Source organism: Mesoplodon bidens (assembly GCF_964165515.1).
Source record: "Mesoplodon bidens genome assembly, chromosome: 19".
Classification (NCBI taxonomy): domain Eukaryota; kingdom Metazoa; phylum Chordata; class Mammalia; order Artiodactyla; family Ziphiidae; genus Mesoplodon; species Mesoplodon bidens.
In genome coordinates, this window is record NC_138179.1 from 16,124,962 (window position 1) to 16,140,618 (window position 15,657).

The following is a 15,657-nucleotide window of genomic DNA, read 5'->3' on the forward strand; positions in this document are numbered from 1 at the left end:
TTTTGATAATTGTGCTATGGTTATATAAGATGCTAACATCAGGGAAAGCTGGATCAAAGGTATATAAAACTCTCTGTACTATTTTTGCAACTTTTCTGCAACTCTAAAATTAGTTCAAAAGAAATCAAAAGAATAAGAAAAGTGAATAGTCTCTGCTTATCTCCACTTCCTTATTGTTCTCTTATGCCTCAGTATCTTGTCATCTGTCTTCTGCCTACATTGTTTTACCTGGAAGTGCCCTCTCAAAGGTTACCCGGAGTCTATTTTTTTTAAATGTTCTTGTCCTCTGAAGTCTAATGCTCTTGTCTTCTCCCCTTGATCTCTGTTACATTATATAGCAGAGAGCTTTGCTTCCTTTTTTCTGTTTCAGTGGCTCAACCTCTCTCTTTTACTTTTTCCCCCCTCCATATTCTGTCCTTAGCCATTTTTACTGTCTTGACAATTGCATCCAGTTGCTTTAGCTGTCACCACTATGTAAATGCCTCTTTAAAAAGTTGTTTCATATAATGAAAGTTATTATAAAAAGATTAGAGACTATAGCCAAGCAAAAAGAAGAGAATAATTTACTATCTTGGTATATATTTTAGACTCTTTATATATGGACTGAGACTGGAGACCTACATCCTTACCCCCCGTCTTCTTTAAGTTGTCAAACTGTTTGCTTTAAAATTTTTAATTAGTTTTTTTAAAAAAGATTATCAAAGTAGAGTAGTGAGAATTAAAGAAGATGGTAAAATACACATGGTAAAACCTATGTGTCACAACCTTTCAGATGCTCATTATCTCTCAGTTGGATTATTTCAGTAGTACTCTGATGAGTCTCCCTGGCTTTGGTCCATTTTTTCACATTATTATCAGAATAAACTTCCTAGAGCCATGACTATATCATATATCACCCTTCCATCAGAAATCTTCACAAGTTCCTTATTGCTCTGAGAATAAAGTCAAAATGTTAACAGCAGTTGCCCAGAACTGTGGTGTCTAGAGTGGGATTTATACTAGATGATCCGTTAAGATGTAGGAAGAATATATTAGAAGTTCTGTTTTTAAAATGTTTTTTTTAATGCAGGTTTGTAATATACATACTATATTAATTAGTACAGTAGTACATCTATATAATTTATAATCAAATGGATAGATATTGACGGAAATGGAGATAGGGATATAGAGACATAGAAGATGTGTACAAGTGTTTAGTGGAAAAACCAGAGAGCAAAAGAGCATGTACACAAATATTCCAGTAACCTAAAACAATAGCTTTCATTTGATAACAGAGTGGTGGGATCATAAGCCTGTAATTGGTATGTTAAGTTTACGAAAGGGGGTTGTTTTGTATATTTTAAAGTTAATTCTCAGTGATGGGAAAGTGAGAAATTACTTTTCTCTTTACACTTTTCTGTACTTTTTTTCTTTTTCTATTTACAAGAGAGAAATGAAGTTTTGACCATCTTTCAAAGCTTACTTTCTTCAGGAAGATTCCCCTGCCACTCTAGTCAGAAATAATCATTCTCTCCTCTAGCTCCCAGTAGTGTTTATTTGTGCCTCTGCGGCAGTTTTTCTTACTCTCCATTGAACAAGCAATTGCACACGTGCTATGTAGACACTGCTGGATGCCGAGGACACAAAGACACAAACTGTTTCAAGGAGTAGTGTGTTGTCTTTAGGGGGAAAAGAGGTGCAACCAGTTTTAACAGGATAAAATAATTGTACAGAGTGCAGTCAAAGCACAGAGGGGCTACCTTAGTCCCCAAGAAGTCAGAGAAAGATGCTTACTTTCCATTGTGTGTGAATTACCTCTTCTGGACTTTAAGCTTCTTGAGATCATGAAATGGAGGTACGAATATGAACAGTGTTGTTTTTGTTTTTGAGAGGGGTTGGGTTGCATTTTTATATTACTTGTAATTACAAGTAATAAATGAAGTCTTCACTTTTTTTTTTTACAGAGCATAAACTGTTTAGCTTTGATTTTAAAAAGTAGGTAGTAAGTCACTGCTTCCCATGACTCCATCCACCCCCACATATACCCTGTTGTTAACCACTCTTCCTATCTTTCTTTATCCTTCCCATGTTTTTTGATGCAGATACAAATAAATACAAGTAAAGATTCTTTTTTTTTTTCCAGGAAAATTCCCAGATGTTTCAAGGTAGACCTTGTAAGAATATGTACCCTAATGAATATTTTCCTCATGGAATAACAAATGGAGCCAGTTGGTACAATGTCCCAGGTAACATTCTTTTATATTAAGGCCGTATAACTTGATGGATTTTCTGTCCCCCTGGATGGTACTGCTTGTTACTGATTTTTTAATTTTGAGAAAGAATCATTCTTTTAAAAATATTGTATAAATAGTTTAAAACATTCAAATTACCGGGGCTTCCCTGGTGGCGCAGTGGTTGAGAGTCCGCCTGCCGATGCAGGGGATACAGGTTCGTGCCCCGGTCCGGGAAGATCCCACATGCCGTGGAGCGGCTGGGCCCGTGAGCCATGGCCGCTGAGCCTGCGCGTCCGGAGCCTGTGCTTCGCAACGGGAGAGGCCACAACAGTGAGAGGCCCGCGTACCGCAAAAACAAACAAACAAACAAACAAACATTCAAATTACCGTTTCAACTATTTTTAATATTTGGTGCACTTTGACTTTTGAGTAAAATAATGTACTGAAACTTCATGAAAGTGTTATATTTTACTGCTGGCTATTACAAAGAACTTTAGATGTGCTAAGAAGAAGAGTGTGAGCTACACTTGAATTCTTCCTGAACATGAAAGTACAGATGTTTTACCTGTACCACAAGCATCAGAGAGCTCTCAAATGAACGCATTATTGGTCTTCAGCCATGCTGATAAAAGATGAATTTGGCTTTTTACTAGGAATGTTGCTTACAATTTGGGATCTGAGCTAGTTAGAACTTCTTCAGAGTAACTGATTTAAAATTTTTATCCTTCAGGTGGTATGCAGGACTGGAACTATTTACAAACAAACTGCTTTGAAGTGACTGTTGAACTTGGTTGTGTGAAATACCCATTTGAGAAAGATCTGCCAAAATTTTGGGAACAGAATCGAAGATCTCTAATCCAGTTTCTGAAACAGGTGACGATTCTAGAGTGATGTATGAAATTTCTCCCAAGAGCAAGAAGATTTTTGTGTGTACATGTGGTTTTCACACATTGATTTTAGAATACACCTCATTTGAATTCCAGTTTGACCTATTCATGTTTTCGTATATTTATCTAGAAAATTCATGGATGTAAATGAGTTTATTTATATGCACGGAGAAGAGTTAAAAATGATTAAACAATATAGTGATGATGTTTTGCACTTAATGGTTAGTGGTCACTTTTTACCCTTGTCTTTATAAAGGGCTACTATAGATTGGGTACATGCCTAAGAATTTGTCAAGTGATAAAGATGGGCTGTGGGGTAAATTTTTTTTTTTTTTTGGCCATTGGTTTACTGTGAAACAATTAATTTCCTTTTGTTTGGATGTGCATCGTGGCCAATAGGTAAAGACTATAAGAAATATGCTAGTAGTGGTTAAAATTATTAGGATAATCTGACTAATACTTTGTGCCAGTACTTTGCTGAGTAGAGTGGCATAATGGCTGTGAGTTTGCATACTAATTTTTTAGAACATTTTATTCTGAAAATTTGTAAGCATCAGGAAAAATTATAAGACTAACAATAAATACTACTATTCCTTTACCTAGGTTTAACAATTTTTATACTTTGCTGCATTTGTATTTTATATATATATAAACACATACACACTTTTGTTGAACTATTTCAGTATAAATTGCAAGTGTTATGATATTTATCCCAAAGTATTTCGGAATACATCTTCTAAAAATAAGGTTAATTCTCCTACCTGACTTCTCCAGTTGCTATTATCTCACCTAAGGAAATTAACAGTAACTCCCTATACTACCTAATACCTGATCCATGTTCAAATTTCCTCCACTTGTCCTCAAAATGTCTTTCTGTAGCTGATAGGAAGATAAAAACAAATCTAACTTATGAAAAGCTAGCCTTTCAGAAACTGAAATATTTTGTTTAATGGGCGGTTACATTTAGCTTTACTCTAAGCTCCTGAATTCCTATTTGTTCTACATGTTTACATTATTTAACAATCTGTTATTTTGGATGTGAACTCCCAAAATAATTAGATGATGATTTTTATCAGTAAAATCTGGGTGTCCTTGTGCTTTATCCAGGTTCATCAGGGTGTCAAAGGATTCGTCCTAGATGCCACAGATGGCAGAGGTATATTAAATGCCACCATTAGTGTTGCTGAAATTAATCACCCAGTAACTACTTACAAAACTGGAGATTACTGGCGTCTGTTGGTTCCAGGAACTTATAAAATCACAGCATCTGCTCGAGGGTGAGTTACTGAATGCTTTGTAATTGAGTGCTTGGAGATGAAACAAGCACAGTTCCATTCTAAAAGATTATTGCCAGAAAACCCTGAAGAGGCTAAGCAACCTTGAGTTTAACGCTGAGAAGTTTAGAGCTGGTTACACATTTGACTCTTCTCTGGTGGCACAGTGAGTACATGAACCATCAGATGTAAGAAATCTGTGAAATTATTCACTTTGAACTGTAGCCTCTTTTACCTTCATCCTCTCAGGTCACCTTCCCCTGTCCAGATGTAAAGCCATAGTGACTGATTTCCTTCACTATGGGTAACAGTTCTGGGAAGTACTTGTTAGTAGGGAAAAAAAGACTTCTGTTCTGCATACTTCTAGTCATGTTGTCCCCCAAATACCACCACTTTACATTTGTACCCTTTTAAAACCCTTTCACAGACACTTATTTTTTATTATTGTACCTTTGCCTTCTCGCATCAGTGAGATTTTCTTACTTACTGCTGATTCTCTGAGAAAAGCCATTTTCATATTTTTTACAGTTTTTCTCACCACAAAGATATATTTACTTGAAAAGAAAAAATTAACTTATGACCTTTTCCCTTGGAAAAAACTTAATATTCCTTACGTTCCTCCTCCTTTACAAATACCTTAGAACTGGAGCCACCTTACTTTTTAGTCAAAACTTATAATTTTTATCCTCTTGTAGTTTTCTTTTTTATATTTGATACATGTAGGTGTTCCCACAGAATATTTTCCCCTCCCCCTACTAGCTCTCTTATATCTGAAGAGTTAGTTTGAACACTCATTGAAGTAAGGGTAAATACATGGAAACATTTAAAGTTATTGTTACCTTTTTTTAAAAAATGGTTTTCAAATACCAAGTGGTCTGTAAATGAATGGGTTAGAACTTTAACGAGTAAAGAAGTCTATTCTGGTTTTTTTCAGTTTTGGCATAGTATTGGAAAAACCAAAGCATCAAGGTATCTGAAAAATGGGGCAAGAATGATGCGTTTGGCAGAGAATGTCCTAAGTTAGTACTTCTCAAACTTTTCCCACCATATTCCCTGATGACAGACAAGTGAACTCAGATTCCAGGAGTATACACTGCAAGCATGAGCTTTCTTTTGAAGTCATATATTTAATCTTAAAAACTCATTTATGTTTTATAGTCTACCCTTATATGGTCTTCGTTAATGTTTAAAACAAATCTTAAATTCTCACAAAGTTAACAATTTGACCCTTTAGGGAGATGCCCCACATTTATCTCAAGGATTCACATATCCTCTGCACACCTCTGTTTTCCCAGGGTTTGGGTCCTCCAGCTGCAGAAGCGTGGCTCTGATCTGTCTTCTTTATTGCAGGTATAATCCAGTTACCAAGAATGTGACCGTAAACAGTGAAGGTGCTGTTCAGGTCAACTTCACACTTGTTCGATCTTCAACAGATTCAAACAATGAATCAAAGAAAGGCAAGGGGGACAGCACCAACAATGAGGGTGCCAGCGATCCGACTACTAAAGAGTTTGAAACTTTAATTAAAGACCTTTCAGCTGAGAATGGTTTGGAAGGCTTCATGTTACGCTCCTCCTCAAATCTGGCTCTTTATCGATACCATTCATACAAGGACTTATCAGAGTTTCTGAGAGGACTTGTGATGAACTATCCACATATTACAAATCTTACCAAGTAAGTGTCACCTTCTTGCTGCCTTTTTTTCCTCTTTCTTTCTCCCTTTCTCCTTCCCTCCCTCTTTCTTTCTTCCTTCCTCTCCCTCCCTTCCTTCCTTCCTTCTTTCCTTCTTCATTTTAAAGAGGTTACATCATTTAGCATAAGCCACATTAAATGGTTCTTGTAATTTATTTAGAGATATTTGGGAGCTGAATGTATAGAGAGTTGGATTTCACTTATTTTGAAACAGATGTTTGCTTGGAGATCTTTCTAACAATGAATCTTGGAAACTTTTATGAGAAACATTGGAGCAGAATTACTTGTTAGTTTAGCAATGTGTGGCCTGTGCCTCCAGAAAATGTAAAATCATTCTTTCTAACGATTACTTTGATTTCAAAACCTTTCTACTTCTCAGCTGCAGATTCACGTTCTGACTAAATATTTAGTTTGTTTCATTTTGCTGGGGGCAGGGACAAATTTGGAACTATGAGCTCTCTTGTCAGGGATCATGTTTAACCTTTTCTTCAAATTAGAAAATGAAGCCTGGTTGGCTGTCATTTTCTGTGCTTTAGTCTCTACTCACAGTCATGGTTCCCTGAAGCCTTATGGACATATGTGATTGAGGGTTCTGGGAAAACATGCAGTACTGGCTTATGTAAAACTGATGGCTGAGACAACTTTTACCTTCACTTCTTAAGCTTCTCTGCTTCACTTTCACTGTCTCAAAACTATTTCCTTGATTTGTTGATTCCTATTATTTGCCTATTTTAGGGCCTTTACATTTCACCCTGAACTTACAGTTCTCTACTACAAACCTAATGAACATTAACGAGCCTTTCACTTTTTCACTTTTTTTCCTTCATTGGTTCTTTTAATTTTACCAGTAAATTTACTTTCTCAAATACTGGTTTATAATGTCTGTAATTGCAAAGACTGATATTTACTTTGGCAATACCAATTACCTCTCTTCCGCAACTGACTCTTGAACATTTCTGCCCAGGTCAGGTTTTAATACTGTCCATGTTAGTGCCATATAGACGTTACAGACTTTCTTATTTTAAAACAAAAAATTGGACATTATTTTGCTATCCATTTACTTAGTTCATTTAAGTTTTTTTTTTAACCTTTCAATTAAACATGCACTTCTTAGTTAAATATTTCCCCAGCAAATATGCAACACCTGCCAGTGGTGGGACACAAGGCAGTTTTAGGTGGTCCTCCAACGTTTGCTAAGTATCATTAAATACCATTGTGAGAAAGCGGTACTTTGTCTATTCTATTATCCTCAATTTAATGCCAATATTATTTTTTCTGTCTAACTCTTGTAAATCTCCCTTTATATCAAAGAAAGCAGGCCTTTTCAATTAGTTTTGCTGTAATCTTGGTACTGCATTTAAAGTTTAAAATGTCTTATTTGTGTAAATTAATTTAGATTTTAAAAGTAAGGTGCTCTGCATTTGTGTATATTTAAATATTTCCATAATAAAAATTTAAGTGAGTTAACTTAAAAGACATATGTTAACTAGGGACTTCCCTGGAGGTCCAGTGGCTAAGACTCCATGCTTCCAGTGCAGGGGCCGCAGGTTCGATCCCTGGTCGGGGAACTAGGATCCCACATGCTAGGCGGCACAGCCAAAAAAAAAAAAAAGACATATATTAACTAAAGAGTAGTATAGATTATAGAAGATTGGGTAAATATTATGAAGATGATAGGAGAATGACAATATGGAGGAATGCTGAACTAAATCATAATCTTTCCTAAATCTGATAGTATCTCACATCTATTTGACTTTCTTTGATTAAGGGAACCTAATTTTCTTAAAGTAGTCTGACATAAAGATTTACTCTTTAAAGACTTTTCAAATTTTGTTCTCATTTGTTTTTTTAAAATCTGTAAGGCAGCGTTAACATAATACTTGATTACTTGCTGACTTTTTATTTCTGGTTTTTGAAAGTTTGGGACAGAGTGCTGAATATCGTCACATTTGGTCCCTTGAAATCTCCAATAAGCCCAATGTATCTGAGCCTGAAGAACCAAAGATTCGTTTTGTTGCTGGTATCCATGGAAATGCTCCAGTTGGAACTGAACTTCTTTTGGCTCTGGCAGAATTTCTCTGCCTAAACTACAAAAAGAACCCGGCTGTTACCCAAGTAAGAAAATAGCCTGTTTTGACATGTTTTAAAAGGAAAAAGCTCAGTGATACACTGATATCAAGGCACCATTTTTTAAAATTTAACTTCCTGTTAGATTCTATACAGAGGTACTTTTAAGGTCATTATAAACTTTACTCTTTAAAAATGGACCTTGGTATATAGTCATTGTTAGTAGTGTCTTTCTATTATATTTCTTTGTATATATTAAGAGCCATAGAGGAAAAAAATAATAAAGATTTGCATTCAGTCCTCTATTCCTTTATGTTACCCTTCCAATCTTTACTCACAGTGATGTATATTCTAATTAGAGGGACTTCCATTGCCAGTTATTCATAACTAGGATACTGTATTGAAAAATGAGGTAGAAGAGAAATCGGGTTTTTTTTCATGTAATAAAGATGAAATTATTGGACACCTTGGATGCTTAGAGATTTTAGAAAAAGTGATATGGCAGTGCCTACTTTAGTCGCCCGTGACTATAGAATAGAACGTTGATCCAGAAGCTGGTTATGTATGATTAAGCAACCTAGTTTCTGTGTTGTCTTAGGGAAAGGAAGGAAAGAGTGTGCATCTGTCTAGAACACTCACTAATTGGCACTGTCTGTATAGAATTTAGGAAAGGGGAAAAGTATTAGTATTTGTTTAATACCTACTATGTGCTAGGTACTTTACATACATCATAATTTAATCCTCAACCCTGCAATTATGTTAGCTTCATTTTATAGATGTGAAAACTGAGGCAGAGATATTTGATAACTTACAGGAGGTCACACAGCTACTAAGTGGTAAGGCAGGGATTTAAACCCAAGCAGGTCTCACTCTAAAGCCTGTGCTGTTCTGTTTTACCCTACTGTCTCCCCTGAAAGAAATTTGGAAAGAATTGATGTCATGATTAGGATCCCATGATGTGGGATTAGGCGAGATGAACTTAAATCAGACTTGATCAAAAATTATTTTACCATTTTCAGCAAAGCAGATCCCTTTGACTTCTTCATGTGAGTTGCAGGAGTATTTCAAAGATTTTTGTTGTTCTTTTTTAAAAGGGAGATTACCTAGGACAGTGGTTCTCTACCCTGGCTATACATTGAAAACATCTGGGAAGCTTTTACAAATACCAATGCCTGGGCTCCATCCCCAGAAGCATCAATATTTCTTTAAAAGCTCCTTAGGTTATTGTAACATTTGGCCAGAGTTACTACCTACTGATCTTAAGGTTATAAGAGACTATATATCCCAGGTAAAACATCTACCAGGAATTTCAAAACTCCTAGTTTATGAGAATTTGCCTCACTGGTCTAATTAGACTTAGATCACTTTAGATTGCCATTTGTTTTGAGCTGAGTGCCAGAATTGTCTGGAGAGTTCAAGGAAATATACATATACCCAGAGACATATGGTTAAGCCCAAGCATAGGAAAAAAGTCTCCCTCAGAGATTCCAGCATAAATGGATTAAAGGATTGCAAATATATTTTCAGGCTATTGACAATTTTACTAGAATAAATAAACCAGGGATCACTTACTCTGATTTATTATTAGAAATATGTAGGATGAATTATATCAGAAATTCATGCCATAAATCTAGGTATTAACACCTCTGGATATGGCTCATTTGAAGGAGAAATTATGAGTAAGACAAATATCCCACCTCATTTTTTTTTTGATATGCTGATTTCAACTCTTCTGTCTCATTGTTTCCAGACATACATTGATATTTGTCACATTATATGTTCCAGTTTTTAATCTGGAAGTACAATATTATTATTAATACAGTATTATTGTGTTTATTGTATTTGTATTATTTTTATTTATTGGTCAGTTATTATTGACCTAAGCCAGTGGTCAGCAAACTTTTTCTGTAAAGGGCCATATAGCATATATTTTGGACTTTGTGGGTCAGATGTTGTGTGTTGCAACTACTCAACTCTGCCATTGCAGAACAAAAATAGTCATATGAATGGGCAAGGCTGTGTGCCCATAAAACTTTATTTACAATAGCAAGCAGCAGTCTGGGCTTAGCCTACAGACAGTGGTTTCTGACCCTGTTGTAAGATATTGGGAGGTCTCTGGGAACAGTAGCTGTGCAGTTTTTTGTTTCTTTTTTAATTTTTTTGGAGCAAGAGAGAATTTTATTTATTTTTCAGTTCTGCCTTTTAAATCTGTGTTTAAAACAAATAATAAAGACTTTCTGTTTGAAGCATGGGAGGGTACCTTTTGATTCCACATAGACCTAATAAACTCATTGATTTCTGTTTCCATTTTAGTTGGTCGACAGGACTAGAATTGTGATTGTCCCTTCTCTAAATCCAGATGGGCGAGAGAGAGCACAAGAGAAAGACTGTACTTCAAAGATAGGACAGACAAATGCTCGTGGCAAAGACCTGGATACAGACTTCACAAGTAAGACCAATATTTAGGTCATTAAAGTACTTTGTAGATAATTTTATTTCTCTTTGCTAGGAGATTGGTTGATCCTATTTTATAGATGAATAAGGGGTGCTTTCTTGTCTAGGATGTACAATATAAATGAATAGAGACATCTAGAAAACTTTTCAAATTTTTGTTGTTTTTCATTTGCAAAAGTAATTCAAGTTTTTTTCTTAGAAATTCAATCAATAATATTGGGGGGGAGGTTTTCATCATAGTCATACAGAGATGTATATTCTCTCTCTACTCTCTTATATATGAGTGTACACACATGTACACACACACACACAATGTATGTGTGTATTGATTTGAAGGGGCCTGTTTCTTATTTACTTAAATAGGATCATCAGCTATACATATTGTTCTGCAACTTTTTTATTGGATATATCATTGACATCTGTCTATTTCAATACTCATAGATCTCTAACATTCTTATTAATGGCATCTTATTATGCTATTAATATATGGTAGTACTCTAGTTTATTCAACAATTTCCCTACTGATGGACATTTAGTTTCTTTTTAATTTTTTGCTCTTGCAAACAATGCTTCAGAAAATACCCTGATTTCTGAAAATCTTATTCTCTTTCAAGGACGGGTTATTATTTTTTAAAAGAGGATATGTCCATCCCTTTTTGTTTCCAGTAAGAACTTTCTTAAACTTGGTTAGAGTCATTAACCTTTCAACATTACCCTAAAGTGTGTAAAACTCAAAATATCCTACCTCCTAGGATGTACCTTTCTTTCGTGAGGTAGTGGCTTATGGAGTAATAAAGTATTTATCTACAGATTTTGTAAGTTAGCCTTTTGACTATGCTCAAGTAGGGAATATTTTCTTAGCTGCTCATACTAAAAATGTAAAACTTGATATTTTATGTTTGACATTTCTATCTTTTAGATAATGCCTCCCAACCTGAAACTAAAGCCATCATTGAAAATTTGATTCAGAAACAGGACTTCAGTCTTTCTGTTGCTTTAGATGGTGGTTCAGTGCTGGTCACATACCCGTATGACAAGCCAGTACAAACAGGTATGTAGAATGTCACTTTACATATGTACTATTTAAGCTTAAATAGGAAATTTCAATTAGGTAATATCCCTTCTAAAAATTTTTTAAATGGTGAGCATTTGAGCACACTGCATGAATAAACAACCTAAGAAGACTGTACATACATCAACAGTTCAGTTGCTTGGAGGAGGGAGGTCAGATCTAATGATGACCTAGCTTTATTCAGTGTAGCCATCTTGTCACATCTGCTCAATTTGTACTCCATAAACATTTATGGAACAATTATTATGTCTCTAGACATTGGAAATACAAAAGTGAATAAGACACAATGCCCACCCCAAGAAATCCATATTATGTAACCAAACATTAACAATACAGAATTGCCCTCTCCTGCTTTAAACCTTGACTGACTGGTTGCACCTTGTGGTGAGTTAAACAGTTGCCTGTTGAATCTCTCTGAGGCCATTGTATATGGAGATATTTTGTGTTGCTTTCAATGCAGCTTACAAGGAATATTGTAATTAGGCCACAGTCGCCCCCAAACGTAGTAAAACATACCAAAATAGGTTTGTATTTTAGTGTGATAACTTGTTAAACTCGCCGTTAGTGCCTTTTAATATAAGGAAGATGCTTATCTTCTTGGACAGATTATCTTGGGGTGCACAGAACCATGTGCTTAATTATAATAACTCCTCAATAAACTTCAGTGAGGTACAAGATTTACTAGAAGGAAAGGAATATGACTTTTGTGTCCATGAAGTTGAACTTGGAGAAAAATCTTTTCAATTTCTCCGCTAACTTCTGTATTTTTCTTTTTGTAGTGGAAAACAAAGAGACTCTAAAGCATTTGGCATCTCTTTATGCAAATAATCATCCATCGATGCATATGGGTCAGCCCAGTTGCCCAAATAAATCAGGTAGGTATTTTCCCTACCCTTTGTTATTGTTGTTGCTGTTTTGGGAGAGAATGAGGACTTGCCTTCTGATCTTGTTGATCCTACATCTCTCAATGCTTTTATAGATGAGAATATTCCAGGAGGAGTAATGCGTGGAGCAGAATGGCACAGTCACCTGGGCAGCATGAAGGTATGCTTTATAGAGTACGGTGAGAATGGAATTATAAATACGTATTGGACATTGAGTGAAAGAATAGGTGACTTTTCTGATATAGTAAAGTGAATGGCATCTGCTTTGTGGCTTCCTTGACATGATAGCCCTTAAATTAACTAACCTCTGACAGCAATTTTTTTTGCCATTTTAACCATTTTTAATTATAATTTCAGTGATATTTTAATTACATTAACAGTGTCAGGCAACTATCACCATATCTATTTTCAAAACTTTCATTACCCCAAACAGAAACTCTGTGCCCCAAAGCAATAACTCCCATTATCCTCTTCTCCCAGCCCCTGGTAACTTCTAATCTACTCTCTGTCTCTATGTATTTGCCTATTCTGGATATTTCATATAAGTGGAATTGTACAATATTTTTTCTTTTGTCTCCAGCTTTTTTCACTTAACATAATGCCTTCTGGGTTCATCCATTCTGAAGCATACATCACCTACTCCATTCCTTTTTATGGCTAAATAATATTCCATTGTATGTGTAGATCACATTTTGTTTATCAGTTCATCTTTTGATGGACAGATGTTTCCACCTTTTGGCTCTTGAAAATAATACTGCAGTGAACATTTGTGTACAGGTATCTGTTTAAGCCCCTGTAAGGAATGGGAAGTAAGTGGTAAGTTAGATTTTGGAACCTGTCCACACAAGTAGCTCCTACCTAAATAATTGCTATATTGCTGTATGGTAGGTTCGAGCCTGCAGATTGAGGGTATCAGAGAGCAAATACTTGTGCTTTTACCTCTAAGAACTCCAGAACAGCAGTAACAACAGTGAAGTTCCAGGGGTTAGAGGGAAGCTGGCCCTCTGCATGTACTTACTCATTTATTCAACAAACCCTAATAAGAACCCCTCTACTTCCAGTCACTGTAGGAAGCACTGGAGATATAAAAATGAATTAGACATAGTCCCTGATCTTAAGAACTCTCTTAGGAGTGGCCATGTTTGTGACTGGTTATAATACCAAGTGGTTTATTTATATTTGCTGTAAAATGCTGTACAGATTCTTTGTTTGCATCGCCCAGCTTTTCTTTTTATTCCATTCATTCCAGTTGTCATATTACATAACCTCATTCTTACTTTTACTTATTAATTTTCCTACATTTGTTTTTGAATCTTATATTCCAGGATTATAGTGTTACCTATGGCCACTGTCCAGAAATCACAGTATACACAAGCTGCTGCTACTTTCCTAGTGCAGCACAACTCCCTTCGTTGTGGGCAGAAAATAAAAAATCTCTTCTTAGCATGTTGGTGGAGGTGAGTCTTTCCCTTTTAACTAGAAGCAAACTCCCAGGAATATGGTCAATGAAAACCTTTATCAAAATATTTTCTTAATCTTTTACCAAAATTTTGTATTGTTTATTTTAAATGTATGTAGAAAGGAGAGTTTTGTTCATTTTTTATTGCCTAAATAGGTGCTGTGAGTTCGCATATCTGATGTATATTGAGGTAATTTAACCCTGTGAGATGCTGCAGGTTCTTCCATTTGAATATCACACAGAGTTACTCGAGACAGTGTCCTGTGGTGGGAAGTAAAGCATTCAAGACGTCGGAAGATTTGGGTTCAAACATTTTAGGCTTTGACTCTATCGGAGGCCTCTCTCCCATTATTTCCAGCTCTGTGCCTCTGAAGCAGTGACTGAGTAGCAAACAAGGTCAGAGTCAGTGGGGAGGGACAAATAAGCTAGACTTATAGAGGGTTTTGCTGTTTTGTTTGTTTTTGTCAGGCCTCAAGTTATGGCCTCTAGAATATCTGGCATTATGAAAACATAAATTTATATCTTAAACATTTGTTTTTTTAAGGTTCACAAGGGAGTTCATGGATTTGTTAAAGATAAGACTGGAAAACCAATCTCTAAAGCAGTCATTGTGCTCAATGAAGGAATAAAAGTACACACAAAAGAGGGAGGTTATTTCCATGTACTATTAGCCCCAGGTGTCCATAACATCAATGCCATTGCCGATGGGTATCAGCAACAACATTCCCAGGTAAGAAACTCAACTTGAGTGGTCTCATGTAAATTTTTATTATTAATAATACTTACATTTAATTTGAAACTCTTGTTAGAAAGCTTGTGGGGAATAAAGAAAAATGTGACCACCTCTTGATTATGGTATCTTGTTATCTTTCTATCCTTTAGCAACAAAAAGGGAATTTTTGTAGCATTTTGTGTACTTTAGATGACAATGAACCATCTCCTTGGTTTGCTATAAAAGCCCTAGGAATATAGCAGGGATACAATATACCTTAGGTAAACTTTTTCCTAATTCTTGCACTTTATCTTCCTAGGTCTTTGTGCATCATGATGCAGCCAGTTCTGTGGTAATAGTCTTTGACGCAGATAACCGGATATTTGGTTTGCCAAGGGAGCTTGTGGTAACTGTATCAGGTAAAAAAATTTAAATTTTCAGTAGTTGAAATTAAAACCAATCCTGACATTTCAATTTGAGAGTGGATCACCTCCATAATCACCCGAAAATAATCACTTTTCTTCTCACGTCTCCTATCTAAACATGATTTTCCTGGAACACTATTTTCTCATATGTTCTCATGGCTTGCCCCATCACATTTTCAGGTCTGTACTCAAATGTCACCTCCACAGAGAGGCCTTCCCTGATCACCCTAGCTAAAATAGTACCCCTGTCACTATCTCACTGCCGCTTGTTTCTGTTAAAGCACTTGTCACTACCTGCCGTTACATTATGTATTAGTCATCTATTTGTCTGTATTCGATCTCTCCCACTAAAACATAAGCTCTGAGAGGACAGGGATTTCATCTGCCTCCCAATGCCTAGAACCATGGGTTGGCATGTAGTGGGTCTTAATAAAGAGTTGTTGATTGAATGAATTGCTTTATACTAAGATCATAAATCCCTTGGACTTTGACTTATATTCGTTCTATTTTTTCCATGA

General features: G+C 35.7%; 1 protein-coding gene across 1 annotated transcript in view; it reads left to right on the forward strand.

Annotated features, from left to right (window-relative positions):
- CPD (carboxypeptidase D) overlaps positions 1–15,657 on the forward strand; it is a 60,398-nt gene that overhangs the window by 39,253 nt on the left and 5,488 nt on the right. Inside the window, exons 9-20 of the mRNA XM_081217979.1 lie at positions 2,123–2,225; positions 2,944–3,086; positions 4,208–4,377; positions 5,725–6,048; positions 7,986–8,181; positions 10,447–10,582; positions 11,507–11,638; positions 12,439–12,534; positions 12,639–12,703; positions 13,869–14,000; positions 14,547–14,732; positions 15,034–15,133. Of these exons, the coding sequence (XP_081074105.1) occupies positions 2,123–2,225; positions 2,944–3,086; positions 4,208–4,377; positions 5,725–6,048; positions 7,986–8,181; positions 10,447–10,582; positions 11,507–11,638; positions 12,439–12,534; positions 12,639–12,703; positions 13,869–14,000; positions 14,547–14,732; positions 15,034–15,133 (1,783 nt within the window). The remainder of the gene's footprint in view (positions 1–2,122; positions 2,226–2,943; positions 3,087–4,207; positions 4,378–5,724; positions 6,049–7,985; positions 8,182–10,446; positions 10,583–11,506; positions 11,639–12,438; positions 12,535–12,638; positions 12,704–13,868; positions 14,001–14,546; positions 14,733–15,033; positions 15,134–15,657) is intronic.